General features: G+C 39.0%; 1 protein-coding gene across 8 annotated transcripts in view; it reads right to left on the bottom strand.

The window, feature by feature from the left end:
* Positions 1 to 13,747, bottom strand: part of LMO7 (LIM domain 7) — a 217,731-nt gene that overhangs the window by 45,273 nt on the left and 158,711 nt on the right. For 4 of the 8 annotated variants that reach the window (XM_050766419.1, XM_050766420.1, XM_050766422.1 and 1 more), the window contains 7 exons: positions 13,141 to 13,339; positions 9,460 to 9,712; positions 8,851 to 9,135; positions 8,241 to 8,522; positions 7,736 to 7,939; positions 5,800 to 6,519; positions 4,794 to 4,823 (listed from right to left, as the gene is read on the bottom strand). In XM_050766419.1, the coding sequence (XP_050622376.1) occupies positions 4,794 to 4,823; positions 5,800 to 6,519; positions 7,736 to 7,939; positions 8,241 to 8,522; positions 8,851 to 9,135; positions 9,460 to 9,712; positions 13,141 to 13,339 (1,973 nt within the window). The remainder of the gene's footprint in view (positions 1 to 4,793; positions 4,824 to 5,799; positions 6,520 to 7,735; positions 7,940 to 8,240; positions 8,523 to 8,850; positions 9,136 to 9,459; positions 9,713 to 13,140; positions 13,340 to 13,747) is intronic. The other 4 variants (XM_050766421.1, XM_050766424.1, XM_050766426.1 and 1 more) reach the window with 3 other exon arrangements.

The following is a 13,747-nucleotide window of genomic DNA, read 5'->3' as shown; positions in this document are numbered from 1 at the left end:
TATTTGAACTAATACTATGACAGACTCACTAAGAGGAGGCAGGAAAAATTTTTCAAGAACCAGGCATGAGGGGTATCTAGACACTCAACACACGAGATTACACAAACTCCAGAACAAACAACAAAAAAAGGGATGCTAATAGTTTAATAATCTTTTGATGGGAGGAAGGCTAGAAGGCCCAGCAGCTCCCAGGGTTGCCCTCCTTTGGCCCTAATCCTTCTACACCAGGCAATGCTAAGGTGTCTTCCCGTGAAATGTGCTTCTCAAGGGCAGAGGTTGCATTCTTCTCCTGGGTGTCCCCAACACGGAGCAGAGCCTGGCACACAGGCAGTCCTTAATGTGAACAAAGTGAACCAAATACACTCTGGAGTAGACAAGTCCCCGTGTAAGGCAGGAATGTGAGCACGGTTCACTCCCTAGGGTAAAAAACAGTTACCCACATTGAGCCTGCACACATTGTATAGCAGCTGGAGCCAGGCACCGCAACGAGCCAGGAGGGGAGGGCTGCAGGCCCAGCCGTGGTGCCAGTTTTCACCCCACCCTAACACACATCAGTTCGCTTCCGAGCTCCCATTTCTCACCTGCTAAGTGAGGAAGGGATTGTTATGAGAACTGGATTTGACTGTGTGGGTTGCATTTTTAAAACCTTCTGGGGCATATACTAATTCTCATTAAAACGAACATGATTGTTTGGGATCTCCCAAAAGATAACTCTCCAAGCTGCTTCAAATCCGAGAGGTCACCCCAGACCACAGTGATAAAATCCAGAACTTTTGTAGTAGAGGAAGGAGTCTCTCAGGCCAGATCACAAAGAATTCTTCCTTCCCTTATCAGCATTAATGGCATAATATTCAGCTTCTGAGGGCTTACTGTGTGTGCCAGCAACCTCGCCAAGCAGTCTACGTGAATTATCTCAGAGGCAAAGCCCTAGTCCGGTTCTACCACTCACAAGCCACATGTCCTTGGGAAAGCTGCAATATTTGTTTCTCTATCTCCACATCCCTATCTGTTGGCCTCACAGATTTGAGATAAGTACCAGAGATAGCATCAGGAAAATTGTTTGGGAAAACTATGAAGGATTGCGCGGCTCTAGTACGTTGTGTTGAATGAAGGATGATTAACTGGCAAATCACATCATATGTCTCTTACAAGTCCTGCTTCATTTGTATTTCCTTATTTGGAAAGGCTCCAATTTAGAAATGCAACTGGAGTTTTTCCAAAAAATACAGATCTAGCATCTTGCCTTTCTGTTGAACAGAATTTTTTAAAAATAGCATTTAGAAGGAAAAAGAGGAAGTTTAAGGAAGGAGTTGTCAATCATAAACAAGGTTGCTAAAGTCTCACTCTCTTCTCCCACGATGCAGGTTGCCTACTATGCTCCTGGTACTTTTTGGCTAGTTTTAAGGCGTTTCCTTTTAGAACTCACTTTCAGGAACGTTACAGGTGAAAATCTAAGGAGTAATGGATCAAAAAGGAGCAGAACATGGCAAATTTTCTCAAATATAAAAGCATGGATAGACTTATACAGCAAACAGAAATTCCATGATACTAGGGTTAAGGTTCCCCAACTTTTGGAGGGAGATAGGAATATACTGATTTATGTACCTCTGAGTGTATTTCCATTAGGTACTACAGGAATTCTCTGAAGAGCAATCAATGCTAAAACTTGGGCAAGAGGCTTTGGAATTACCATACACTAGAATAAAAAGTCAATGTGATGAAGATTTTTCATTTACAGATATATACTCTCAGTGAGGGTTCCTCAGTAGCACCACTGCTGACATTTTGGGGCAAGAAAACTATTTGTTATAGGCACTCCTGTGTACTGTAGGACATTTAGCAGCATCTCTGGCTACGAAGGCACTAGTTGCCAGTAGCGCACACACTCCCACCCACCCAATGGGACAATAAAAAATGCCTCCAGACATTGCCAAATGTCTCCTGGGGGTGGAGGGAAATCTCTAGAAATAACTGACATTGGCTTTTTTTCTCTTTCTTTTTTGGTGTCATAAGCCTTTATAATTCTACAGAATCTTTTGGCCAAACCCATAAGTGAAATGTGGGTGACTTAATTGTCTTTTATTACAACTTCATGTGAAATCAGTGTTCATTTCCTATTAACACTGGCAACAGATTCAACAGCTCAATCACATACAAGATTATTTCTACATATTCGTACAACAAATTTTGTCATAAATTGCTTCTGCCAAAACACATGACCAAATTTTCAAGTTTCATGAAACCATACAGACATAAATCCATGCAAGATGAAAGTGCATAGAAGAAATGACTACCACACACAAAGCGTCTTAAAAACAAACAAGCAAACTGACAGGTGTTAAATGCCAAATAAAAAGCAAGCCAGAAATTAACAGTCTCAGACTTCAAAAGATACTGCACATTTCTCTTTAACCCAGTCCTCACAAAAAAGAAAGCATTCATGTTATAGGCAGTTATTTTTCAATGACAGCATGTTGAGCAATAATGGTTTTCCAGGTAACTATGCCAAGCTTGACAACAAACATTATGTTCAGAGAGATATCACCCAGCATAAACATGAAACAGGTTCTAGATTAAAAAGCCTACACTTAATCCAATTTAAATTTCTATTTTCTTTTCACTGCAGCAGATCTACTTTAGAAAAGTACCGGTAGGCCAGGCCTGATGGTTCACATCTGTAATCCTAACATTTTGGGAGGCCAAGGCAGGAGGAATGCTTAGACCCAAGAGCTCAAGACCAGCCTACCAGCCTGGGCAACATAGCAAGACTCCATCTCTTTAAAAAAAAAAAAAAAAAAAAAAAAAAAAAGCCCTGGTAACTGACAGACTATACAGAAAAATCCTTTGTTATAGATTTGACTTAATTGACTTCAAGTGGTCCAAAACACACTTGAGTTTTCTGAGGACACATTCATATAATAATACTTTCCATTGTTTGACACATCGTGCATTATTCAGTCTCAATTTACAGACAATCTTGCTTTATTTGTGTAGTTACCTTGGCATTGAACTGCATGCAGAACAGCCTTTAAAACAAATATTGTACTATCCGAACAACTATCTTGGGATAGAAAACATTTGCTGCTGTTAGTTCTAATCCAGAAAAATCTTTAGCTTTTCAAGTTTTGGTTTTAGGTTTCTGTCTTCTTTTCTAACTCAGTCATATAATTTACCCCTCACTATGGGGAACACATCCAGCCACTGAAATGGTTGTACATGTTGGCATTCCCAACACATACTTGTACTCTGGGTACTTGTATTCCCTTTAAGAAAAGCAACTATTTCTGAGAGCTGCTTACATTATAAAGTTATATTTAATTTACAAATGAAAATTTTTCTGAAAGTTACAATTCAACATGCTTAAAGCTGCAAAGAGATTTTTAATCAAGTTAAAACAGCTTTCCTATGACTTGAAAGTAGCAAATGCTTAAGCTTCATGCAGATGAGCTGGAAAGGGGATAATGTGCCTTTGCATGGCACACAGAAAGCATGCAGGGACCCTGGTTTTTAAAATCAGTGGCTAACAAGTACTTGCAATTTGTTGCCTATGGCTCAGTTACACCTTTGGCATCTAGAATGGTTACATTGCTTTATGTTTAGTAGCTTCCAACATTTCTGAATTATCAAAATTATAAAAAGCTATCAAAACTAGAGATTCTTATAGATGAAGTAAATCCTTGTAAGGGAAGACACTTAGCTACTAAGGCCTGAGCAGATTAAAACATTTTCATCCTTTAACTCTCTTCCTCTTGCTCAAACACTATTGGCCCTTAGATACACAAAGTTACAGAAAGTTTGGTGGAAAATATTAAGATACAGCCACCTTGTGATTTTGTACTAAGAATGAATAAATGATTTACTATAAATGTAGATTTTGCCTGTAATCCCAGCACTTTGGGAGGCTGAGGTGGATGGATCACCTGAGGTCAGGAATTTGAGACCAGCCTGACCAACCTGGTGAAACCCCGTCTCTACTAAAAATACAAAAATTAGCAGAGTGTGGTAGCATGCAACTGTAGTCCCAGCTACTTGGGAGGCTGAGACAGGAGAATTGCTTGAACCTGGGAGGTGAAAGTTGCCATGAGCCAAGATTGCGCCACTGCACTCCAGCCCAGGCAACAGAGCAAGACTCCGTCTCAAAAAAAAAAAATATGTAGTTTTTGCGACAATGACATTAGAAATTAAGAAGATTTTTGCAGTTTTTGAAGGCCAATTTTGCACCATAAACATAACCATATTATACCTTTTTTTCCTAATCAGGAATCTTGAAAATATAATACTTCCAAATACCACCTAGGGAGGATTAACGCATCCCTACTAATGAAGTTCCCAGTGGGCCGATTATATGGATAATGTCAACTGGGTGTATTCTAAACTCGAAGTAAATACTAATATTCTTTTTCCATCGCTGATTTTCTAAAATGTAGTAACTTGGGCTTTAGCATCCGTAAATCAGAATTTTAATCCATGTAGCAACCAAATACCAAAATATATATACCTAAACTTAGGCAAGTGCTTTTGTTACTTTTAATCAACTCACTAAATTTTTAAAAAGGAAAAATGAAGGGATGGAGCTAAAGTTTAAATTTTTAATAAAACAATTTTGTCATGCACTGGGCACCAAGACACAGAAATATTGCCATTAGGTTGCAAAACAAACATTTCCCATTTAAAAAATCTCATGCACAGCACACAACATCCCCATTTAGTGACATGCCATGCCAGAAATACAGTAAATTATACAAAGAACAAACAATAGGCACAGATTTTTTACTGTGAACCACATAACTTACCCATTCTCACCATAAATCTTTTGAAAGAGTCTAAGAAACCAGAAAACCAAAAATTAAAAAGTCATTTTTCCCAGTCATATTAGTTTCTAAACATTCAATGTCTTTCACTTAAGAATCTAATTGGAAACGGACAAATCTCAAAAGGTCACTTCTTCCATCACATTCTTGATCATGTCTCAAGTTCTCATCAATTTCCTATCTCAGGAAATTCAGATTAAGCAATATGAAGAATTTCCTCAATTTACTCTGAGCTAACAAATCCATAAGAAAAGCCTTCCCATTGTCAGGAACTGTTAAGTTAGATTTGGATCCTCTAATTTTATTCAACCTAATCAGATTTGTCCATCCCTAAGTTCCACAAACTGAACATTCATCAAAAAGGCAAGTTGCATAATACGAACTATCAAAATGGCCATGATTACATACACACAAAATTCAGCAGACAACAAATACCATTCATGCATTTTAACATCAATGTTTACACTGAACTTTATAAATAAAAATAAGTTACAAATTATAGTCCAAGAAACCTAGGCCAAAAAAAAAATTTAAGTTAAATGAAATTTGCAATGCCATATTTTCAGGGAAAATTTTACCACCCAAAAAAATCAGACACTCTAAAATGTGAGCAAGACATAAAACCAAACTATCACCAGACTGTTACAGAAATGCCTGAACATGAGAAGTCCAGAAATATAAGTTGGAAAACATTTTTATGAAACTTCATATTGGTGAATAGTACCACAGTACTGCTTAAGTCAAAGGCAAGGTTTATGTATATGCAGTCTTAAACAGGCCTAAATAAGTTATTTAGAGATATGCAAATATGGAATTGCACTTTTTCTACAAAATGAGCGTTTTTCAAAGCAAATTAAGTTTTACGGGATGCTTCAAAATGGCACGCGACATGCAGAGTGGAGCAACATGATGAGCTGCTTTCTTGCATGAGAAAAGTTACACAAGATCATCCATCACAAGCAAAATCCTTGCAGAAGCACACTCTGACCTCTCCACCATCAGCCTTTTCTTGTGCCTAAGTCTGCTGGCCTCCCGGATGGCCTCCCATCTCTGCAAGTCGGCCTCACTGCAGGGGCCAGGGGTGAAACTGACGGGAGGCACGGCGGTTCCCAGTTTCCAGGACTGAATCTTACGTGTCAGCATGTCATCTTTCTTCTGCCGATATGAAGGAACTAATATTCTACAGCTATTACTTTTTTCTTTGGATGGGCATGTCCTTTCAAGTACACAGAGAAATTTTGCTTGAATTTCTGGAGGAAGAGTCCAGGGTTCGGGGAAAGGGACTGGGTGGTATCTATCTGGAGCCCCGGACAGCGGTACTTCTTTCTTCTGTGCTGGAATTCGGCGAACAATCATATCATCTTTTTCCAAATCCGGAAGTACAAGTTCACCTTCTCTACACTGTAAAATTATATCTCGTTCTACAGAATCATCTTGCTCAGAGAACTTTCTAAAGTCTTCAAAAGCTCGGAGAACATATGGATTTGCATGGAAAGCCCCAGTCTTTCTGACAAAGAAATCATCATTCTCTAAGTCAGGATCCAGGGCCGCCATCTCCAGGTCATCTCTTCTATAGCCTGGTGCATAAGAGAGATTCTTCCTGCGGGTTATGAGCCTTGGGCCAGAAGTGGGATCAATTTTGGTATGTGTTTCAGAAGACAAGATGTCATCAGAGTATGTTTGGAGGGCCTGAAGCAGTAAAAACTGACTGATGCACAGAGAGGAAAAAGGAAAGAGAATCTTATTAAGTTTGGGGAGAAAAGGTAATTAGCAGATCGACTAGCCAAAGGTAATTAGCAGACCAACTAGCCAGTTACTGAGGATAAATTATTTTAGAGGACCATCGCGGGACTCTTGCTAGGAATAGACTAGCATTTAATCCAACACCCATGACTTTCCTGGATACTCTCTAAAGAAATAAGAGCAGAGCATACTTCTCAGGAAAGCTGGGCACCATAGAGGCCATGGATGGGGCTGGAGTATAGACTAAGTACCCCTCCCAGGCACACAGAAAAGCCACTCCCTGGTACCCTTTTTTCTTTTCTTTTCTTTTCTTTTTTCTTTTTTTTTCAGATAGAGTTTTGCTCTGTCCCCCAGGCTGAGTGCAGTTGCGCAATCTCAGCTCACTGCAACCTCTGCCTCCTGGGTTCATGCAATTCATTTCCCTCAGCCTTCCGAGGAGCTGGGATTACAGGTGCCCCCTACCATGCCCAGTTAATTTTTGTATTTTTAGTACAGACAAGGTTTCACCATTTTAACTAAGCTGGTCTCAAACTCCCGACCTCAAGTGATCCACCTGCCCCGGTCTCCCAAAGTGCTGGGATTCCAGACATAAGCCACTGTGTTTGGCCCCTGGTACCCCTCCTTCCATTTGCCACCGTGGTCTAAGTGCCCCCTGAAGAAGAAGGAATAATCTTTGAAAGTTTCACAAGTTGGGCATCATGCACTTTATGCAATACGTATATGTAATCAGCCGGAAAAAGGGAAAATGAATTGCTCTGAAGTTTTATAAAAGAGCTCAAGGAATCTTTCCTTGGCATTTTCCCTAGACTTGCCCTTCCCTGTCTCTACCTGAAACTTATTTCCTTGTTCCACATCTCCACACACAGCAAAACTATAAAATTAGGTAAACTTTCTAACAAGCCTTTTTGAACTGGCTTTTCAAAAGAACTGCCACATGTAAATATATCCTGTCTCACACATTATTGTGCTAAAGAAGAACGTTGAATCCTACAGACTTCCAAGCTGATGTAGTTGCACAGAAAGCAGCATGTTATACATTATGCTTTTGTACTAAGTCCACTAAATGAGTCAGGTTTCCTGATTCAATGCAATCAGGTCCCAGGTTAATGGAGCAGCAGAAGCGGGCAGAGGGATGTCTGAGGCCAGACCCCCAGCAGGCAGGCTCATGCAGACAGGGGCACCTGGGCTCATCCGAAGCACTACTGCTTCTCCTGGCTGCATGGGAGTCCGGTGATTTTACAGCCCGTTTGGTAGCTAATTCCAGCAAGAGTGAAGGTCTTTGGCAGCTGCCGTCTAGCCTACGCTCTGCTTTTTGTGCTCTACTAAAAACGGTGGCGCTTCTGGCAGAACCTGAGTCCTCATCCTCAGAATCTGAATTCCTTCTACTGTGAGTGACAAGGAGAAAAGAAGGGAGGAGGGAATGAGACAAAGAATTGGAGAAAAACAGAACTACTAAAAATAATGCCGTGCGACGACTATGTATGGAACAGGGCTTTTTAAGATCTAGATCCTCAGGTTTAAATTTAAACAGAAATTCATTTCCATTATATAGGTTCTGTAGACACTAGAGAACTAATTAGACTTTCTCTCTCTCTCTTATTATTATTATAAAAAAACATGCACACAGAACCCCAGCTGGGGTACTGAATGTACAATGGTGTAATAGAAACATGCACAATGACAAACCTGAATCCCTGAAATTCTTTATACCATGGCTTATAAGTTTCCCTTTTTATTCTTTTCCAGTTCACATCTTCCGGGGTCCAACATTTGGGAAGAAACTGATCAAAAGCATTCCCTGGGTTTGGCATGACTGGAGTGAGCTTGCGCACATAAAGATCATCCTTTACAATGTTGGGTATGCTTCTTGTCTTTGCTTTTTCCTCTTCCAAATAACAAGAGGACTTTGAAGTTCCTTGTACAGTTGGCCAGTTCTCCACATTGGTGCCCCAAATCCTCCTCTGATTACTGTTCAAAACATCCAACTGGTTAAGACACTGTATGAGCATTTGTGACACAGCACACAAACAGCATGCTTTCTGGTTCACAAAGTTTACACCACTGTGAACAAAGCAAATTAGTTCCCATTCTCATCACCACCACAACTCCTAGGACAAATTTACTATAACAGCATCTCATTTTAATTCAAGGATAGCTAGATACACATGGGCCAAAGATACTTCATTAGAAGCTGTGTTAAAAGAAAGAGGCACATAACAAACAATTTGGGATGTTACTTTCTGAATTAAAATCAGCAGCATGATAGACAGCCGGATCCAGGACAAGTATTTCTGACCTCGTCAGTCCATACAGCCCCATGGCGAACATATCAGCAGGAGAAAGTATTTGCGGACAAGAATTAGGAGAGGTGATTTTCGAGATGAAATTCTGGGGCCTCTTTTTCACTTGGAATCTACGGTTGGCTAAGTCATCCAAAACTATGTCAGGAAACCTTCGTTCATCCTCAGAGTCCGAACCACTTTCAAAACCGTACGCCTCCCCGTGAGAGGAAGCTGGATTTGCAAAACCACACTCTGTTCTGCTAATTTGCTGAGAAATTAAAGGATTCTTTTCATGTCCACTAAGATCAATCAAAAAAGGAAAAACATTACATGGCAGGGCTCATCATGAACAATATAAATTATCTGGTAAGCTGAAAAATACCAATAAACTGAAGTCATGCATCTAAAAAAAGACCTAGCAAATCACATGCTGACATTCTAAAACAGAAGAAATGGCTTCAAGATATGTATAACTAAAAATAGAGGGATGAAAAATATTCTCACAAGTCAAGCTTAATATATGATCTATGAAACACATTTAAGAGCCATTCTTTTTACCACATTTAACATCCCACCACATTTGAAACGCATACGAAACTCAATAATCACACCCATTTCAGTACCTCGAAAATGTTCCATCTGCTTCTGTATAAACCGGGCTTGCCCAGCTTCTTCTGTTATCCTCATGTTTGTCCGGCTTTTTCTTCCTCAGAGGTGCTGGTACATAGGATGGCTGTCTACTTTTGTTGGGTAAAAAACGATTGAAGGGTAACGCAGTCTTTGGCTCAACAGCCGAAATCCTTCGATACGACATATCATCTTTATTATAATCTTGCATCTTGAATGTAAATTCCAAATCTGTGTCACTTTCAAAACCTATAAAGGAGGCACAAGAATTTGCTTTACTCTCCAGATTATTCGCCTAACTGAAACCCACACAGTGCGCCTGCTTTGTCTTTCCCTTAGAAACCCAGTGCTGCCACTGCTAACTGCAGGGAATATTTTTAGAAATTTGTCACGAAGTTGTGATAAGATCCATTAGGAGGAACTTGCTTTGCATACTGGAGGCACATGCAGTACATTCTTTTGCTGTTGTAGGCTCTAAGCAGAAAACGTCCTGTTTTACTAGTGAGCCCCTTTTCTTCTCGATCTCTGTCTCCATGATTTTCCATAAGATTTGTTGATGTAATACATAGAAATAAAATCTAGCAATGGAGTCACAGATACTTAAAACAACATGCAAAAGTAATTCTAGGGGAACTCAGTAATCTAAAATAAGGCATGCAGCTATCTACAATATATATGTGAGGGGAGAGATCAGGAAGGATGTAGAAAGAGAAGCAAAACAACAACAACAAGCTTGTAAAGGGTCTGGATAGATCCGATGAACCAGAATCAGATATTAAATATGAGGTTGGACTGGATGACTTCTAAAGTTCCAAAGGAATCTCAAGTCTTATGCCCAAATGAGAGCACAGAACTCAGTTTCTTCTGAGTGGCCATGGAAATTATACTGGGAACCTTGTATTATGATTCAAAATCATTTAAACACAAATTCAAAAGAACACCCTTTGATACACCTCAAGGTCAGATAGATACAAATAGTAATCTGCTTTCTTAAAAGAAGAAGAATAAATCTACTCTTTTAAAGACAAAGGAAGAAAAGGGGAGAGAACAACACTACAGATCCAAGCCAAGTTGTCTCTCTTTCCCACCCTTCTTCTCTTCCCGCCTCTTGTGCATTGGTAAAGGTTTGGAAGTGTTACTTGCTTCTCACCAGGGTTCTCTCCGGGCCTGGCTGTGCACAGCGCCTGACAGCTACAAGCTCTCAGCAGGTAGAGCACCTGCAGGGTTAACCTGAGTTAAAGGCAGTGTCTTCCCCTCCCTCCTGCCTGGCAGGAAGCTACAGTAAATAACACTGAGAACAGTCTACAGGAAGTCGCTTAACATACAGCTGTGAGACAGGGACACGGTAAAACGAGAGTAGAGTATTGGTAAAAGAGAGAAAGTAAACGCAGCTATGACCATGAGGGGTAGTAGTCAATAAACTGGTGCTTTCTTTTTACCACCTTCTAAAAAATCAGACATTTATCTCTCATTTCCAGTAAGTATATCAATTACTCTTGCCAAAATCTATACATGAGGAATTTTAAAGTCAGAAAGAGACCATTTTACTTTTTAAGATAAAGTCTTTTTTTAGCCCAGTACAGTACCTGCAGATAATTTTTCCCCCCAAAATATCATTCTTGATATGAGTTTTCATGTAAAACTAGAGAATGTGACGTTGCAATTCTGTTATCCTAAAAATATTACCCTGTATTATAGCGCTCATCAATTTAGGACTACAATCTAGAGGGTAGCAGTAGAATTTTAACACGCTGATCACAAAAGAGTTTCATCATCCAGGTGCCTCCATCCCAGGCTTTTTTTCCCTGCTTAGTTGTAATTTCCAAGACTTCACTTCCACACTCTTCAAAAACGGTCTGCAGCCCCATTTCCAAGATCAGAAAGGAATGTGACAGTAGCCCTCTGCTTTTGGTTACATGTACAGGTGTCTATTCCAACTAGGATCTGAGAAGACGCCTTAGATTCCACACCACTGGGCAGGCCACTGCATCTGAACTGACTGAAGCCCGCATATTCCCACATGCCCTCTATCTTTTCCCCTTTTATTCCTTGGCTAGATATAAATTCCATCATTACATGGAGTAGGTTCTTCAGTCAGGGCAAAGAAATACAGCGGGTTCAGAATTTCAGCCTCTGCTTTTACAGCTTTAACCACTCAGATGAATCACATACTCAGATTCATTTCCTTAAACGTATTGGAATCGTCATCTAGGCTATGAATCTGTCACACCTTGACAGCAAACAGCCAATACATGTGGCAGTAATTACAAAGGTTAATGCTTAAATAGCCTTTCACATTTTTTATTTTTAAAAACCACTACTCTAAAAGATAAAGCATTCAGGTTTTTTGTTACCATGCTTAATAAATTGTTGATTGATTTTTTGGAAAACAAATTCACAGTATGTTGTATTTATATAAGTTTCACCTCAGAAGCAAAACAAATAATAAATTCTAGTTAATGATGTGCATACTGAAGTATTTAGGACAAGTGTAATATATTCTGAAATGCCTCAAAAAATAAGATGATTAAATTATAATAGAGAAAGAAAGAGGGAGGGAGGGGGAAAGAGAAAGAGAGAGAGAGAGAGAGGAGAGAGAGATGGGTATAAGCCAAATCATGCATAGTAAAATATCATGGTGGAATTAGGTGACAAACACATGTGTGTTTACTGTACAATTATTTTAAGTTTGCTGATTTTTGACATTTTTGTCATAGATATGCTAGGAAAAATATCTAGAAATAGAAAAGTAATATTCCAAATACACAAGCAATGTAAAGTCCCTAACAATCAAGCAGAAATTCACAGCCAGAACTCAATGTTTTCACGTTGATGTCAGTAGAAGCATATAAATATTTCAAAAAAACTTTACTTGTGATTTCAATCTAGTCAAATCTGAATAGCTGGAGACGTGCAGTCAGAAATTGCTGATGCTATACCCAGTAGCCACAGGAATAAGATGTGCATTGAAATAACTGAACTGACCATAAGCTTGGGATTTTGAAAGAAGGTTCCTTCCCACAACAAGATGTCTCTAACATGTTCCTTTCACACTTGCTCTGTCCTAGGTTAGCTCTGACCCTGAAAGGACCAAGAGAGGATTTCTACCAGCATGTTATGTGGTGGTATATTATTCAGTCTACAAAGTTTAACATAATGTTCTATCATGATAGATAGCAGTCATTTCTTCTCATCTATAGAAATAATTGTAAAAATATCTCTCTTGTTTTTGCTTAAGAGAATTTTTTTAATCTTTTGAAAAAAGCCAAGGATGAAAGTTACTCAGAAACTAGAAGAGAATTTTTTTTTTTTTTTTTTTTTTGCAGAATCTTATATTCCTTTCTATGTTTAGATATATCAGTTTATAGAACTCGTGAACACAAATTAAGCCTGAATCTGGAGACAGAAGAGCCAGGATAGATTATCACTGATAAAACAGGTCACAATTAACTGTCACCTCCCAGTCCTTTCCAGAAATGAAACTTTTCAAAAATGAAACTATCACCATCATGAAGGAGAAAAAAATAACAAAACCCCCAGTTATACTTGAGTCTCTATGAAAATCCACTTCTAAGTGAAATTTCTGCCTAGTTTTTGCTCCATTTTTCTATTCTCTCTTGCTCCCAGTTCTCCCTTGATATGCAAACAAATAAACTGACAGCCAAAACACAACACACCTTCACGCCCCCCTCTCAACGTGATATCAGAGGAGCAGCTTGTCAATGACCTCGAGCCCAAAGAGTCCAAGCTTTCAAAGGAATCTTCTCTCTTATGGTGCCTTGGAGGAGCCAGAAATTCTCCACGTTCAGGACACCAGATGTCACCGTAGCCACTGTCCCTGCCACTTCTTTTCAGGAAGCTGGAGTCTTCAAGTGCCTAAAGAAACATTTTTTAAAGAATAGTAAGTTAAATAAACTTCCAAAAAATATCATCAATCGGTTATTACTTGCTTGTTTGCCTAATTTAAATTGGGTTTCATTTGACATGTAAGGCAATGAGGTTTCTGTTGGACATAGAAAAAAGCTGATGAAAAACAGAAAATAAATTTATAATTGTTTCCCCACAACTGACACAATAAGGAGGTATTCAATATTCAAAGTAACAATAAGGAGATATTCAATATTATTTAATAAACTAGTACATATGTTCTATTCAAAAATAAGGAAAATTACTAGTTTAATGAAAGTTCACAGAGTAACACTGAAATGCTAAACTCAGTTATTACAGTTCTCCAGCAATAAATGTGAAAAGAGGCAAAGAGAAAAACTAACCTTAACTTAGTCA

The sequence above is a fragment of the Macaca thibetana genome, chromosome 17, assembly GCF_024542745.1.
Source record: "Macaca thibetana thibetana isolate TM-01 chromosome 17, ASM2454274v1, whole genome shotgun sequence".
Lineage (NCBI taxonomy): Eukaryota > Metazoa > Chordata > Mammalia > Primates > Cercopithecidae > Macaca > Macaca thibetana.
The sequence above is the reverse complement of the archived record's forward strand: the minus strand, read 5'-3'. Positions and strand labels throughout refer to the sequence as shown.